A 17,571-nucleotide genomic window follows, 5' to 3' on the forward strand; every position below is an offset into this window, starting at 1 on the left:
TACTTTAAAAAGTCGCCACTTTACCTGTGAGGGCGTTATTTTATTTCCAATATTCAATATGGCGGCGCCCGTAACATTGGTCGTGAAATGGAGTGGGCAAGAATACTCTATCTCCGATTTGGGCGGCGAAAATACCGTGAGGGAATTGAAAGAAGCAATAAAGGCGCAAACAGGAGTTTTGCCACAGCGTCAGAAATTATTAGGATTGAAACACAAAGGTATGTTTTAAGTTTTCCATTGATCGGAACTTTTGACAAACTGACATTGACTTGAATATTTGACAGCATTACAAAGCACTTCCCCCAAATGTCGAAAAACATTCTTTCGATTAGTATGCATCACCAGGTTATATGGTTTACAATTACATATTTATTTTTAATTAGCTCTAGCAAGAAACTTAACTATGAGTCTATAGCTCTTCGTGTGTCGGTTTTTAGTCTTTGTGATGGTATTTTATTAATTTCTGGTAAATTTGGTGTCATTTGCTATTTTCAGACAATATGATTTTTATCGACACGGAAGAGCTATGGTTCTTCCCATAGACTTGCGTAACACATACGTGCGACACCAAATGCATATGTCGCAAATAAAAACAGATAAAAGTACATCATTTTCATAAGGCACGCAACAGAAACTATCACTCATCAATAGTATGTTTAATTTTTTGATTAAATGCTCACCAGCACAAAAACTATTCTGATTTCCCCCAGGGTTTAGCTCAATTATCCATTTTCTTTATGTTGAACAAAGACAAAATTACTCGGCTTAATGAAATCACTGTATGAGCTTCCATGGAAAGTGGAACTGCTGAAACACCAAGAAATAATCGTCAGCTACTATTAGTATTTTGCTATGAACTTCGTGGTATTTACTGTTGTCTATTTTCTCTGCATCCTACATTTATTTGTATATTTCTCTCAAAAAACTGTGGGCAGTATACGCATGCATCTGTGGTTGACGACAACGAGTAGTTCGCTTTACAGGTGTATCCAACAAGTTATCAGGAATATCTTCTCCAATGATGTCATACTGTCCTTGTCCGACCTGAAGAAAATGACTGCCACATGTAAATGTGATTTGGAGCACTAAATCTAGGCAAAAATAACATCAAACTAATGGTTTTTGTCACATTATTGACATCAGACAGCATTGGAATGAAACAACATTTGGGCAAAGCAACTGGGATGAAAGAGCGTTGGAACGAAACACCACTAAACTATTGATACTACTACCACCAACTGTTACCTGGGTTGCAGAAAAAAAGAGAAAGTTGTGAATCCAAACTTTTTTATTTTTTTTTTATTAATGGTGATGTAATATGATGTATTCTGATCATAATGACTAAAATATCACTAAATTTTGTCCAAGGGACGCCATCTATTAAAACTTACTGGAGACCCTGGGCAAACTGACAAATATTATAAACCAATAGATGAATGGGCAGGGAGTGCAGTAGAATGGATGACATAACTGGAGAAAATGTCCTGTCTTTTTATTTGCCCTGTTGATAAATTAAAAGGAGGTACTTTTGATCTTCTACAGTGTACCAAGGAAGTTTCCAAGGAAGTATGTTAGAAATTGGATAAAAACATGTTTAGTTAATAAAACCGCAGCAATGTTAACAACACCGATGACAAAATGAACAGAATTCTTTCAAATACTACTATACCTTTACCGGGTACTACAGTTGTATCGATCTTTGACACTGCAGTGTAGACAGCTCATATATCACTCAGAATTCAAATAAATGTGCATGGGATTTTGTAAACATGAATGTAATGTCAACATTCTGAGTAAATAGATTCACAAGCATTGTTAACAACTACTACACTATATGAATAGAATATTTATTGCATCAATTTAGAAAATAAATTTCTTATTCTGGTAAAAAACATTAAAATGTTCACAGAGGAAACGACAAAACAAAAAATGAAAAACAAAAAATTAAATAGATTAGGAATTGATTAGATTAATAATTACCCCAATTGTAATTGATTATGCTTAGTAGATAGATACACTTCATCTATAGCCTCTATGTTCTTCCACAAGCAAAGCAAAATGCCTGGCACCTTGGTAATACAACATAATAATATAAGGTTATTACGAAGATACCTCAAAGTATGCATGAAGACAGTACAGCGGCAGTATAGACCGACACACAGTGGAGGTCGATGCGACAGTGTACTGTCTGAGTGCATACTTTGAGGTATCTTCGTAATACCCTTATTATTATACATCTTTTCCCTTCAAGGATACACCATGGGAATGCCGAAATCCAAAATGTTTAGAACAAAATCAGCGAATCTCTTTGTGTAGAGTCCAGTCAAACTCTGGTGGCAGCCATGTTTGTTTTTATTATTAGAGGACGTGTACGTACATAGTCATTCCATATTTGAAATTCGCATTTCCTAATATGGTAGAAAGAAAATACCGCAACATTACGGCACGCTGTAACTTATGGTGTTACGGCAACAGATGTATAATAATATTAAAAACTATAATTAATTTTTAAGCCAATTTTTTAAATAAAATTTCTTCGAAACTGATGTTCCTGTTTTTTTTCTTGGTCTCCTAATGGAAATTCCATGGTTCTCAATAATTAAAAGTTCTCAGTGTTTTGTAAAACATGATTGACCTCACCTATCTTGTTTTATGCTGCCTATATACACAGGTAAACCACCAGATGATGATATGCAGCTATCTGTACTGAAGCTCAAACCAAACAGTAAAATCATGATGATGGGAACAAGGGAAGAAGCAATCCAGGCAATCACAGAACCACCACCTGACGTGGGTGAGGTCGTTGATGATTTTGATATCGAGGAGGATGTAGTACTTATAGAAAATAGGTAAATTATTTAAAGCTCATGTAATCTTTTTTTGATGGCCAATGATGCATGACTGTGGAGTCATATTAAATAACACTGACTAAACTAGCATGTGACAAGTATTGAATCTATGGGTGTGGCTTCTTTTCCATTGTAGTGCAAATGGCAGCTAGTACATACAATGTAGTTTCTGTGTTTGTAATTTGTTGCTGCACCTGGACCCGATAACTTTCACAAATATTACAGGAAAATCCTGTCAATTGAATTTTACATGCTGTTTCCTCTATTTAAGTTTCATCAACCAACCACTTTTTCAGTTCTTTCTCCATAGACATATATTATAAAAGAGATTGACGCTTACAACCCCAGTAAAAAGTCACTGCGACTCCCAAAGACTTGATGAAACTTTCACTGCTTACAAAAGTCCCTATGACCCCAAGAATAGTGACTATGTCTTCCTATGACCCCAGTAAAAGTCACTGTGACTTCCTATGACCCTAGTAAAAGTCACTGTGACTTCCTATGACCCTAGTAAAAGTCACTGTGACTTCCTATGACCCTAGTAAAAGTCACTGTGACTTCCTATGACCCTAGTAAAAGTCACTGTGACTCCTAAGAAACCAATGAAACTTTCACTGCTTACAAAAGTCCCTATGACTCCAAGAATAGTGACTGTGTCTTCGTAAGACCCCAGTTAAAGTCACTGTGACTCCCTTATGACTCCAGTAAGTCACTGTGACTCCTTATGACCCCAGTTAAAATTACCCCAGTAAAAGTCACTTTGACTCCCTATGACCCCAGTAAAAGTCACTGTGACTCCTAAGAAACTAATGAAAGTTTTACTGCTTACAAAAGTCCCTATGACTCCAAGAACAGTGACTGTGTCTTCCTAAGACCCCAGTTAAAGTCACTGTGACTCCCTATGACCCCAGTTAAAGTCACTGTGACTCCCTATGACCCCATCAATAGTCATTGTGACTTCCTAGAACGCCAGTGAAAGTCACTCTCATGTTAATTCACACAGCATGTAGTATGATTGACACCAAACTTTTGTTTGTTTCCAGGGAAGAAAATTTACGAAAAATTGAAAATAGAGTCAAGAACTATGAAGTGAAAATTCTAAACCCTCCAAGACCTGGGAAAAAGTTATTGGTTTTAGATATTGACTATACATTGTTTGGTGAGTGTTACCATGGATACACATGAACAGAGTGAAATTTCATGGAAGGCATCACAAAATTTATAGATTTTGTTCATTAAAAAATGTTTGCGCCTACGTAAAGACTTTGAAAAGTTAGTATTTAACAATTTTGATGTACTTGATGTGCATTTCTGGGTGTTTGCAATATGTTTTTAATGATACCGTACAATTTTTACACCTGAATTTTGAATAATCTACTAGTGTACAAAAAAATGAGAAAGATCTCAAAATTTACTGAAATTAGTAAAAATCACTAAATTGGGAGCACAATGTTTCATGAAACATGGCCCTTGTTATCAAATTGTGTATGTTCTTCCAAAGAAAGGATTTATTACCTAAGCAGAATATATACCTGTCGAATTTTTCAAAATTTTTTTATTTATAAAATCTATTACCAAAAGTAATATTTTGAAAATGAATAATTTTGTTGTTAGCCTTTTACCCATTTGCCATCACTGATGAATGGTACATGCTTTTATGAATTTAAAAAAAATAGCAAATGGACTTTGGCGTTTATGTGACAGTGTTGATATTTGTCTTTTCAGACCATAGATCATGTGCAGAGACAGGGTTTGAACTGATGCGACCATATTTACATGAATTTTTAACTGCAGCTTATGAAGATTATGACATAGTTATTTGGTGTAAGTATTAACCAAATCTTTTATGTCCAATACAGTTCTTGATACAAGAAAATTACTGCTATCCCAAGTTATCTTTTTGTAAAATTTCCCAAAATAAACCTGCATATTTTTTCCCCACAGTATTTTCACAAAATTTTGTGAAGACCTGTTGGCAATGGGAATGTCCAAATACATAAATATGTGGGAAATGTTTTTGTGATAATTAATTAAACTGAAAAAACTGATCAATTTATGATTCTTGCATAATAATTTGGATAATTATTCAGTTTTGTTTACTGGTGTCTAAAAAACCAGATGTCACAATAAAATAGAACACTACAGTCAGACAGTAATCAATAAATTCGGCTGAAAATCTGCACATACTAACCTGTTTGATTATTGTTTGAAATAACTCATTTAGTAAATGTTTGTGTGCAAATTAGTTATCAAAGTAGTCAGGGGTCATAACCCTTTGCTCCATACCCTCACACCATTGTGATAAAATGCTTGTCTTTCAGGTAGTCAGGATTCTTTTGGTTTATCCGCAAACAAATTACAATCTGATATACTGGTATTGTACGACAGATATTTTTTAATTTCATATATTTTATTTTATTTTATTAGTACTATACTTTTTATCATTTTTATTAGTCCCCGTTCGGACGCAGTCCGAAAACGGGGACTTATGTTTTGACCTCCGTGTGTCCGTGCGTGGGTGTGTGCATCTGTCCGGACCTGTATCTTAGAAATGCCTGAATCAATCACAATGAAACTTCACACATACATCATACATGATATTATACATATGCACGTAAATTTGTTTCACGATCTGATTCAAGATGGCCGAATGGTGGCCATTTTTGTGCCAAAAATCATCAAAATCAAGCATTTCTCGGCTGTTTACAGATGGATTTTGTTCAAACTTGGTATATACATTAGACATTATAGGACCTTGATGCACATCATTTTGTTTTACGATCTGATTCAAGATGGTCGAATGGCGGCCATTTTTGTGCTAAAAATCCTAAAAATCAAGCATTTCTCGGCTGTTTACAGATGGATTTTGTTCAAACTTGGTATATACATTAGACATTATAGGACCTTGATGCACATTTTGTTTTACGATCTGATTCAAGATGGTCGAATGGCGGCCATTTTTGTGCTAATAAATCCTAAAAATCAAGCATTTCTCGGCTGTTTACAGATGGATTTTGTTCAAACTTGGTATATACATTAGACATTATAGGACCTTGATGCACATCATTTTGTTTTACCATCTGATTCAAGATGGTTGAATGGCGGCCATTTTTGTGCTAAAAAATCCTAAAAATCGAGCATTTCTTGGCTGTTTACAGATGGATTTTGTTCAAACTTGGTATATACCATAGACGTTATGGGACCTTGATGCAAGTAATTTTGTTTTTCAGATAAGATTCAAAATGGCCGACTGGTTACCATTTTGTATTAATGAATGTGGTTCTCGTGCCATATCTCTGACTTGCTTTCACTGATTATGTTCAAATTTTAAATATTCATTATACATCATTTCATAGATAGACAGATATATTGGTTTGACGATTCTATTCAAAATGGCCAAATGGTGGCCATTTTTGTGCTAAAAAACATCAAATATCAAGCATTTCTGGCATTTCTGGATGGATTTCGTTCAAACTTGGTACATATATTAGACATTACAGGTTCCTGATGCACATCATTTATTTTTCAGATCGGATTCAAAATGGCTGTCTGGCGGCCATTTTGTTTTAATGAATGGGCTTCTAGAGCCATATCTCTTAAATGCTTTGACTGATTATATTCAAATTTTATATATTCATTATACATCATGTTATATATATACATGTATTCAAAATGGCTGATTTTGAATGCTGTTCCAGAGCAATATCTCTCAATATGGACAAGTACTTGTTTGACGATCAGATACAAATGTCAATCATTCTAATGTTAAAAAATCATATTCCTGACATGGTTATATTCCAGCTATATCACTATAAACAAAACTATATATCTTAAATTTGATAATTAATGGGGACTGTGCCATGCATGGCTTGTTTATTATTATTACATACATCTTGTATTTTGTATTATTTTGGGCTGTCGCGATTATGAAAACTTTTAGTAAAGTGCCAACAAGTAAATATTAGTATGAACAACACACGTAATGGGTTACTGATGTTGATTCAAAATGGCCGACTGGTAGCCATGTTGGTTTTATTTTCATGTGCCTTTAAAGATTTTTGTGTTTCAACATGTCATCAACAATTTCTTTTGGTGTGTCTGGTGCACTTTCATTCAAACACGGTGTTGTCTGTACTCATGGAGGTTACTGATACACACAGATTTATTTTTGTGATTTGATTCAAAGTTGGTGTGTCCTAACCCATTTCAGAAAAGCAAGACATGATCCTGGTAGTGTAAATACTTTTTGTGATTAGATTCTTGTCTAATATTTGAATGCATTCATAAACAGTCCTGCATGTGGACTGGGCAGTGATACAATACCCATATTATTTAGTTATTCATGATCTCTATAGGTCGTGTATTTCTTTTTCAAAGACTGGGTCTGTGACATTTATGTTTTTTTTTTTGTCTGTAGCTGCTACCAGTATGAAATGGATAGATGCAAAGATGAAAGAACTCGGTGTTTCATCTCATCCAGATTATAAACTAGCATTCATGTTGGACAGTGGTGCTATGATATCAGTCTATACGCCCAAATATGGAGTTGTGGAGGTAAGATATCAGTGTCAAATACAACCTAGGCCAATACCATTGTTACAAATAACATTAGAGCAATGGTGTGGCTGAGGACGTATTGTCTTCTTCATTTTCTTGAATGTGTGACTTTAAAGGTAGCTGAAGGAAACAAGTTTTTATCAAGAGGGAAAAAGCACATAGGGGTTACACATCGGAAATGGGGGGGGGGGGCTTGCAGGAATTTTCTTTTCGGCAAATATTTTATTTACATCTATCTGTCTGACAATTTAAACCATTTTCCACATTCTTTATTAAAATTGTTTGACAATTTTTGTTTCACAAAATCTTCCTACCCACCCTCAGTTTTCAAATGAGAACCCCCCCCCTTACCTGAGAATTCTTAAATTTATATATGTTATCCAATCTAATATTCTACACCAATTTAGTATTTGTTTTACTGCATGGGATTTTCAAACTTTTATGAAGTCACCAAAAAAAAACACCTATTCTAAGTTTCAAGTGAAAACTACTCCCCACCCTGGATAAAGTAACTTGAATGCATGACTATGGCAATCATTTTGAAAGCGTTTTCAATCGGTGTACATAGCATTCAAACACCAATGCAGCACATTAGTGAGAAATCAACATTGTAAACTGACAAGCAAATTTGATCGCTAATGTGCTACATTGGTGTTTGAATGCTACATGTGCCAGTAGGAAACAAATTGAGTAAGATTTAGAACTGTATTAAAGTAAATTCGTAATACAAAATTGTAACATTTTTTTACATTTAAAACAGAATATTGATATACATTGTTTTTGCTGCAGACTAAACCTCTAGGTGTCATCTGGGGAAAGTTTGAAGAGTACAGTAGCAATAACACTATAATGTTTGATGATATCAGACGAAACTTTCTGATGAATCCCCAGAATGGACTCCGGGTAAGTTTATCCTGATTAATACGGAACAACCTTCAGGCATTCATCTGTATCCAGCCATATCAGACATTATATATTTATTTTAATATGTATTTATATTACGTATTATATGATTATTTATATTACTCAGTATATATTAATATTAATTTTAGATGAATCTCATAATATTCATTAACGCAAGGGGGTCGTCACCTGCACATGCAGTAAGCGACCAGAGCGTGCTGTTCATCTACCCATGAGCCTTCACGTTTTAGCTTGCAAAGTTATCATCGATTAGGACTAAATTTCTGTGACGAAGCTTCTGCTTTAAATATTATGGTATTAGGGTCTGGTTATGAGAACAACATAATTTTTATTTGTCCTGTATATTAAGAGATTTATCACAAGAATACCACAAAGTATGGATGAAGGTAGTACATTGATTGTAGCGGAGGTCAATGTGACCTTGTACTACTAGTGCCTGAGTGCAATATTTTGCTTGTGACAAGAAATTAACGATTCAAACAATCATATAATAATGTTAATTACACTGGAGTCAGTATCAAGTACAGTTTAAGTATAGCAATGAGACTGGAGTCAGTGTACAGTAGAGCCCGAGTTTGACAATGAGACTGGAGTCAGTGTAAAGTACAGCCTAAGTATAGCAATGAGACTGCAGTCAGTGTAGAGTACAGCCTAAGTATAGCAATGAGACTGAAGTCAGTGTAGAGTACAGCTAAAGTATAGCAATGAGACTGGAGTCAGTGTAGAGTACAGCTGAAGTATAGCAATGAGACCGGAGTCAGTGTACAGTAGAGCCTGAGTTTGGCAATGAGACTGGAGTCAGTGTAGAGTAAAGCCTAAGTATAGCAATGAGACTGGAGTCAGTGTAGAGTAAAGCCTAAGTATAGCAATGAGACTTGAGTCAGTGTAGAGTAAAGCCTTGGTATAGCAATGAGATTGGAGTCAGTGTAGAGTAGAGTCTGATCGAGTATGGCAATGAGACCGGAGTCGGTGTAGAGTAGAGCCTGAGTATAGTAATGAGACTGAAGTCAGTTTAGAGTAAAGCCTTAGTACCGTATTTATCCGGGTATAAGCCCAGGGTCTTGAACATGGAAAATTGCCAAAAAGAAGGGGTGGGCGTTTGCCAGGAGATCCCCGGCAAAAAAACCCGAAAATTCGGGAAAATTTACTACAACACGCAGTTCGATCGAACTGCGGCAGGGAATAGAACGGCAAATGAAAACATGCAACGGAAATAAATGAACAATATGCAACACTAGAAGTAGAACAAAAATAATGTATTGCTTATAATGTGACAAATAAACCAGAAATAATAAAAATAGACAGTGAGGAATCATTTGAATTAGGATTTTCCTGCCGACAAACACGCGTGAACTCAAAATGAATTCAAATGTCAGGGGTTAAACTGCGTAAAATGATTTCCGGTCTCGACAAATTACGCATCAACCGTCATACAAGATCAATAATAATTTACAAATTTACACAGTAAAAATTATAAAAATTCATAGCTGTTTGAAAAAAAACTTCTCAGATCATTATTTGTACGTTCATTGCCATCTTCGTCAAACTCAAAACCTACAAAGTCCAAGTCGGCATCACTGTAGCCGTCGAACAAAATCCCTACAACTTATTCCTGAAGTTCGTCGATATCGTCCCACACAATTTGAACTTAGCACTTTTAATCCACAGATTTCGCAGTCTGTCAGCTTGGCACTTTTCATTCATGTCTAATCATAATAAAGAACCAAGAAAAATGGGGTCGCTCTGCTGCGATGGCACACGATGCTTTTGTTTACAGTCTAGCAATCATCTTTGACCTTTATGCATCTGCTTTACTGATTGGCTAAGAATGACATCACTACTAGTATTTCATCATAAAGATCAAATCGTGACATTGCTTTTTTATCAGACTCGACGCTTATTAATCACGGTGAAAGTTGTCATTAAGCAAGTTCCGGCGGTAGGAATGTCTCACCATATGGATATCGCGGTGGACTTGAAATAGGAAGTTTTTTTTTTATCCAACGACAGAAGAATGTTTTCATGATGGTGATGAAAGATGGGAAAAAGTTGGCAGTCTTCGGCGTGACATTGCAAAATTGCTGATCCCAGTTATTAATTCGCAAGCTGCTACAAAATATTTTATAAAGCCAAAATAACGTGATTTCAACCACTCTCCCAGGTATGGGTTGCTATAATATTGCAACATTGGTTTCATTGTCGACGGCGCTAAAGCCGAACGAGTGCGACACTTGCGGCTCTCCTTATACGATTTGCCTGAATCGTTTCTAAGGAAGCACAACCCAAACGGCCGGCCATTTTTAGGGCCACAACATATTTCAAAAAGAGAACTACCGTTTCTGCTTTAATATATAATTTTATAGACTAGCTGACTGTTTTGATTCAGAATATGCTGCCCTGAAGGCAGAAAGCTGTCACAGCTATTTTGCGTTCACCCCTTGTTTTATGCAATTAACAATTTTTATAAGTATCACGACAGACTACAAGAAAGTCAACTGTTAGTGTTAATACAACCACAGTCAACGAATAGAAAATAATTTTTTTGTGTGTTGAAAAAGACCCCCTGGGCGTGTGCCCGAATATGACCTCAACTACTTTATTGTGTCAAAAGTGGGGGGTGGGCGTTTGCCCAGGCATGGGCTCTTACCCAGATAAGTACGATATAGCAATGAGACTGGAGTCAGTGTAGAGTAGAGTAGAGTAGAGTAGAGTAGAGTAGAGTAGAGTAGAGTAGAGTAGAGTAGAGTAGAGTAGAGGTTGAGTATAGCGATGAGACCGGAGTCAGTGTAGAGTAGAGGCTGAGTATAGCGGAGTCAGTGTCGAGTAAAGCCTTGGTATAGCGGAGTCACCGTAAAGCCTTGGTATAGCAATGAGACTTGAGTCAGTGTGGGATATCAGTTTTTAGCAACTCCTTTCATTTTGTTATATAGATACGACCATTCCGCCAAGCTCATTTAAATCGGCAAAAGGACAAAGAACTGTTGAAACTTTCATTGTATTTAAAAGACATCGCACAACTAGAAGAGTTGAGCAAACTCAATCACCATCACTGGGAAAGATATAAAGCACCAAAGAAATGAATATATGGATAAAAGTGAAGCGTGCACCAAGCAGTGAGAAGTTCTTATTGCGTCACGTAATTGACTAGCCAGTGTGATTGTAGAGTCTGTAAATAGATTCATGAACCTGCCGTTTGTACAGTTGCCGAAATTTATTTTATATAACATTTCATTATTAATACTATGAAGTTAGAATTTTAATGCGAGAATAAAACATAATTTTATTTTCAAACCAACTACATTATTTGATGTGTATGCAACTTTTTTTGGCGAATGATGCATTTTATTTCAACATAATGACAGCAACAGGCTCCAACTGAACACATTTTAGTCGTAGTTAATGAAATTTTAGACCAACACATTTTGCGTTTGTTAGTTAATAACATATATTTATTGATTTGCCAGCGTACAGTTTGTTTCTCTTATAACTTTAAGATTTCTGTTCAAAAGACTGTCTTCGTACTTTAAGTTACTTTCTTTCAAGGTCAATGACTGGCATTGGTGTGACCGACAGGGTAGGTTATGTTGCTTGGAGTTTTTTTTTTCCGGGGGTGGGGGTGGGGTGGGGGTGGCATCTAGCTGTGTTAATGTGCAAGAAACCTTATATGCTAAGCAATTTATTTTTCAATCCAATAACCACTACACCATAAGTGACAGAGCACAGTCAAAATGATGCACTGTAAAATACTTAATTTCGCTTGGAATTTATTTTCGCTGAAGGGATGATTCAGTGAAAATAAAATCAAGAAATATACCTATTTCTCTATATTTTACATTCAACTTTATTATTCAACAGTTAAATTTCCATACATCCAAAAAGTCTTTCCTGTCAAAATTAATTCTCACTAAAATCTAGTATTTTACAGTAGATGGGTGAAGGCAATATCAAATTAATAACTGTGTTCAATTATGTATTTCATTATCTAAAGTACATTTATAGGGTTACTGTAAATCTCAAAATATTATCTTTATTCATGCATAGAATTGTTTATTCGCTAAATGGTTGGACTTAAAGAAAAGGTGCATTATATGCTATTTTGCTTTTGAAATTGCACATATTGATTTGTTTATGAGGCACTTCATTGTAAAATTTGATTGAAATTATTCAGACATGGGACATGTTTTTCCTCATCTGGCCAAGCAGGTAGTCATTTTGTTTTTATGTCTAGTTAGGTTTATTATTTTTAGACCTTCTGCAGGGGTCTGTGTTGGGAGATTTTTTATCAGAATATACCTTCAAATATTAGATATATCAACCATGTTGAAATAAAATAATACCTGGTACTCAAGTACCTACTTGCTATAATTCAAACTTTTTGCTGGATTTTAGAACTGTTACTCAGAAGAGTCACTTTTTGAAAAACTGAGAACAAGCCTGTAAGCTGCTGACATGATTCAACAAACCATCCATCACATGTAAAAGTCACTTGTATGTATGAGGAAACCTACCTGATTATGACTTACATAGACAACTATTTATTGAATAGAATGAACATGTTTATTCACAAATGCTTAATTCCTGTATCTCTTTTGTACATTTGTTATTTGGATTGCCAATGAAATAAAAGCTAAAATATACATATCTCACTACACATTGTCTCACTTGATCTTTTCATGCATCATCAATTTTTTTAACCTTCAACAAAGAAGTTCTTTACAGAATTTGCTTTGTTCTTCATAAAATGTTAACCTGCCGAATATACAGATTATTTAGCAGCACCATCAAAATTTGTGTTTTGTCCAATGTGGAAAAGTGTCTGTAAATGTTGGCAACAATACAATGTATACTACTGTCTTAGTTTAAGAGCACTGTGGTTGAGCAAGTCATTGCTCAAAGGAACATATAAAGTGATTGGTTAGTGCAAAACTATTATACAGAAATATGGAAATTATTGTCCAACAGTGTGCAGGTGTAACTGGTCGTAATACCATGTATCATTACACATTGACGATGTGTACGGCAAACAGTTAAAATACTTACAATGAGTACACAACTCAACAGTCTGCACGACAAAGAAGACAAAAAACAAGAATATCAACATTCCAATTAAAATGGGAAAACATACAGCAAGGAGACATCGTTTTCTATTTGCATCCCATTTACCAAACACAATGTATGGAAGAAAGACAATTGCCGCTAAGATTCCGATGATAAAACCCCCTAAGTGCGCAAAGTTGTCCACATATGGTAATGTGCCACTCATGAAGAAAAGGACAGTTACAAGAAGTAACTTAATAAATTGTAGACATGGTCTTTCAATGAGCTGATAGGATTGGAAGTATTCTACTATATGTATTGCCAGTAATCCACACAGTGCACCCGATGGACCAACCTGTGGCGAGTATGGACTCAGTATACCAGACACCTGTTGCATGAGAAATGATACAGTTATTACATTCAGAAAAACAAGAATATAACACAGCACTTCACAATTTTTGCATTATTTTATATAAACTGGTTGAATTCCTCATATAATACAAATTATATTATACAACAAATTTAAGTGTATTATTACCGGTAGATCAAAAACATTTAGTCTGGAAAACCATAAATTGTGGCATGCAAACTGATTAAAATTTGAAAAGTTGTGAATTATTCAACACAATACAAGTTGTATACACAAAATTAACTTTTTGTCATCTCACAAATTGACAGCCATGAAATTTGTATCCCATTTTATTGAAAAATCATCAAGACCTCTATGTAGCCAATAGGAAATTTAAAGCAATTAGTCCAGAATTAAATAAAAGATTATTGAAAAATACACTTCGCAAACTCTTGCATCTAAATTTTGTTGGTATTAATCTATATAAATAGACTTACCAAATTACCACCTATTCCACTGAGGAAGTAGATTAATGACGTTCTGACCCACCCTGCCATGAGTTCAATAGGTCGACCCAACAACCACTGTACAATGATAGATGGGAACAGATGGAATATTCCATTATAGTAAAACAGGGGTATCAGCAGTCTCCACCATTGATTGGGCTCTTCTGGTTGGTACGGTTTTTCTACAATAAAGTGAATAATGACTATTGAACTACTGAATTGCAATATACATAGTTGGATGGTCCATCATATGTCACCAAGCCACCAACATGTAATTTACCAGCTGTATCTGGTAGGTTGAGTTTGATGTGACAACCAGCACATACTGACTTTGTGTATGCATGTCTTATTTTTATATTATTGCATTATTTCTACTTAATGAATAAAATACTGACAATTTAAATTTGAAATCAACTGATTGTTGGGTCATTATAGGTGAATCCCAGTGAAAAATGTATAGCCCTTGGAAATTAGAGGTTATATAACAGTACTGTATAAGAACAATAAAATTATTATACAGTCAAACCTGTGTGAACGACCACCTGTGCAGAGCGACCACCTGCTCATACCGACCACCTTAGTACAGTCCCTTCGCAATTTACACATTAAAGACACTGGATATAGCGAACACCTGTCCAACGCAACCAGCGACCACCCTATTGTAGACCTATCCACACTTGAACCTTTGTATAACGACCACCAACATTTCCATAAGACGGTCTCAGCAAAATAGCTACATGCAAATCGCTAACAGGAGAGTGGCCATGTGTTACGTTCAGATTACCAAGTACGCAATCTTTAAGGCTAATAGACAGGGGTGTCCATCGCAACTTGATTTGTGAAGTTGGGAAAAAGTTAAAAACACTGGAGTATTTAGAAAAATGAACACCACTCAACGACCAACGTTGTGGCGTGGTACACAAGCATGCCATCGAGGTAAAACAAAATTAGCTTGAAAAGACAGTGGATTCAAGTCCCGCTCAGAGCTACCGTAAGAATGTAAATCAAATAAAATGAAATCCCTCAAACTGTAACAAGTAAACAAAGAACGTCGCGAAAAAATAATAAACCTCACGAAACTCCACCATGTAAAACTGAATGAATAAAATAGCTTGCGTCTTAAACTGGACGACGCATAATTTGTTCATCAGTTTCCAGATTGTGACAAGAGATAAACAAGACCCAAGTCCAAGGTAAGTTTTGTTAAAGTGTCGATGGCGTTCCCTATAGGAAAACAATTCATGCAACAGACGAATTTCTTCTGTGGTGTTGTGGAATTTATACTGTGTCTGCGGAATTGTTGATTGAGGGTTCGAAGTCAGCAGTTAACATGTTGTTAGAAAGTTTCACAATTAATCAAATATCCAATGATACCAGTATATTTATTTCATTATTTTAACAACTTGCAATGGTGGAAGTTGGTCAACCACGAGTTCTTACACCTAAATAAGTATCATTTGTCGACACATTTATTCTCTGAATTTAACAACTTGTAATGGTGTAAAATTATTAAATGAGTTTTCTACACAAAAATAAGTCTCAAATATTTGGCCACACATTTATTCTCTCAATTTAACAACTTGTAATTGTGTAAAATAATTAAACGAGAGTTGTCTACGCCAAAATAAGTCTCAAATATATGTCTACACATTTATTGTCACAATTTAACCACTTGTTAATAGTGGAAATTACTTAAACGTGACTTGTTTAATCAGTTGACATCAATGCAACTTACCCGCAGACAGTACACAACAGAGTATCATTATTGAGCAATTATTAACAGGAATATGTCTTGGCATTAGGGTTAGGCTGGGGTCAGGTATGGGCAACGCAAATGGCAAACACCGAATTGGCAAGATGTACACAAACGGGTTATGGCATGCATATAGTTTACACAAGTAAAAACACAAAATTGGCAAATTTTGGGACAATTGTAACTAAATAATAGAAATATGTTGTATTTCTATATATATACACACTATATAGTCTCATCAAATGCATACACAACTAGTCAATCCATCCTGATCTTGTGGGTCAGTTGTCTACACAGTGATCAGGAGGACCCGAGTTCAATTCCCATGCCTGCCAGTCTTTTCTCGCAAACACTAATTTGCAATAAAGCTAAATATGAGAAAGAAATCATTCATTTTCATGACTACCTATATGGTTCAGTGGATATGTACAATGTAGGCAATGTGAGAGATTGCTGGTTCGAATCCAGTACAGTTAGCATGATTTTTGAATGCTAGTGAGAACAGTACTCCCATAAATAGGACTTAAATCCTATCACTTGTCTGAAGATACTCGTGGTACAGTGGACAAGACAGTGCGCTGGGAACTTAAAGATTGCAAGTTCAAATCACGAACAGGACACTCCTACAAGACAAGAAATGAAAGACATTAAAAACATAAACAGCAGCTTCTGTATATCAAGAACTCAAGTTGGAAAAACAGAACACAAGAATACTATCTCACATGGAAGCCAGTTGAAGCGAATCATCGAAGTGCAAACACAGTTGACAGTTGCAAGTCACATGCAACAAACATGAAGAGCTTTGCTGCTTTCCAAATGGGTTCCCCTAAGGATTGCTAATCCCCCTTTCTAACTCTTCCCCCAAAATAATATATCACCCCTTTTAGAAAGTATTGACCCACAAATTAATGAATATTCATGAGCACAGAAACTGCTACGTCATGAATAAATTAGCTTAATTTTAAAAACTTTGCATAAAGTGTAGGTACGTCTTCTGGAGTCCTGCCAAACAGTTTCATTCAAAGTTTGAAATGAAAAACTAGCTTGTTTCCAATCGGTACTATACTATCGATCCCCAGCCGGCCAATGCACTTCTGTGGACTGTCTCGCAAATGAAGAGCAAATCCCACCACCTCGTAAACAAAGAAAATTGAACCAGTTTTATTAAATGAGAGATGTTTTATTTACCTTGTCGACATGAAATATCCAAACAAAATAATAAAACATTCATTTATTCGTTTTCATCGCGGGATTGCAAAATCTGACCTATTTTGGCCGCCATGTTGTATGTATAAATTATGCTAATGAGCTAGCGCATGGGCAAAACGTAACGTTACTGAGGGGTCATCTCAGGGTCATTCTCAATGAAAGATATTTCCCATTTTGACTATCTTTTTTATAAAAGGTAATATCAATAATTCGCAATCGAGAAAATTCGTTTCGTTTGGGCAGTTTTGACGGGTCAATGCTTGCAACAAATAACACGTGTATGATCATCGTGGTTCATTTCCAGTTCGCTAGACTTTCTGATATCTGATGTATATGATATCTGTAACAGGCATCTTCTATTTAAATTGATCTAACCTTTGAAATATA

The 17,571-nt window shown here is 35.5% G+C and overlaps 1 protein-coding gene and 1 pseudogene across 1 annotated transcript; one reads left to right on the forward strand and one right to left on the reverse strand.

Annotated features, from left to right (window-relative positions):
- Nucleotides 1-23: 23 nt before the first annotated feature.
- On the forward strand, nucleotides 24-12,979 carry LOC100374169 (ubiquitin-like domain-containing CTD phosphatase 1). The gene is made up of 7 exons (XM_002734892.3): nucleotides 24-218; nucleotides 2,672-2,849; nucleotides 3,893-4,008; nucleotides 4,575-4,673; nucleotides 7,267-7,403; nucleotides 8,196-8,309; nucleotides 11,261-12,979. Exons 1-7 carry the CDS (start codon nucleotides 59-61, stop codon nucleotides 11,408-11,410), a joined length of 954 nt encoding a protein of 317 aa, XP_002734938.1. The 5' UTR covers nucleotides 24-58; the 3' UTR covers nucleotides 11,411-12,979.
- A 299-nt stretch (nucleotides 12,980-13,278) lies between these two features.
- LOC144352337 (inactive rhomboid protein 1 pseudogene) lies at nucleotides 13,279-17,257 on the reverse strand (annotated as a pseudogene).
- Between the last annotated feature and the right edge of the window lie 314 nt (nucleotides 17,258-17,571).

The sequence above is a fragment of the Saccoglossus kowalevskii genome, chromosome 10, assembly GCF_978046115.1.
Source record: "Saccoglossus kowalevskii chromosome 10, keSacKowa6.1, whole genome shotgun sequence".
Lineage (NCBI taxonomy): Eukaryota > Metazoa > Hemichordata > Enteropneusta > Harrimaniidae > Saccoglossus > Saccoglossus kowalevskii.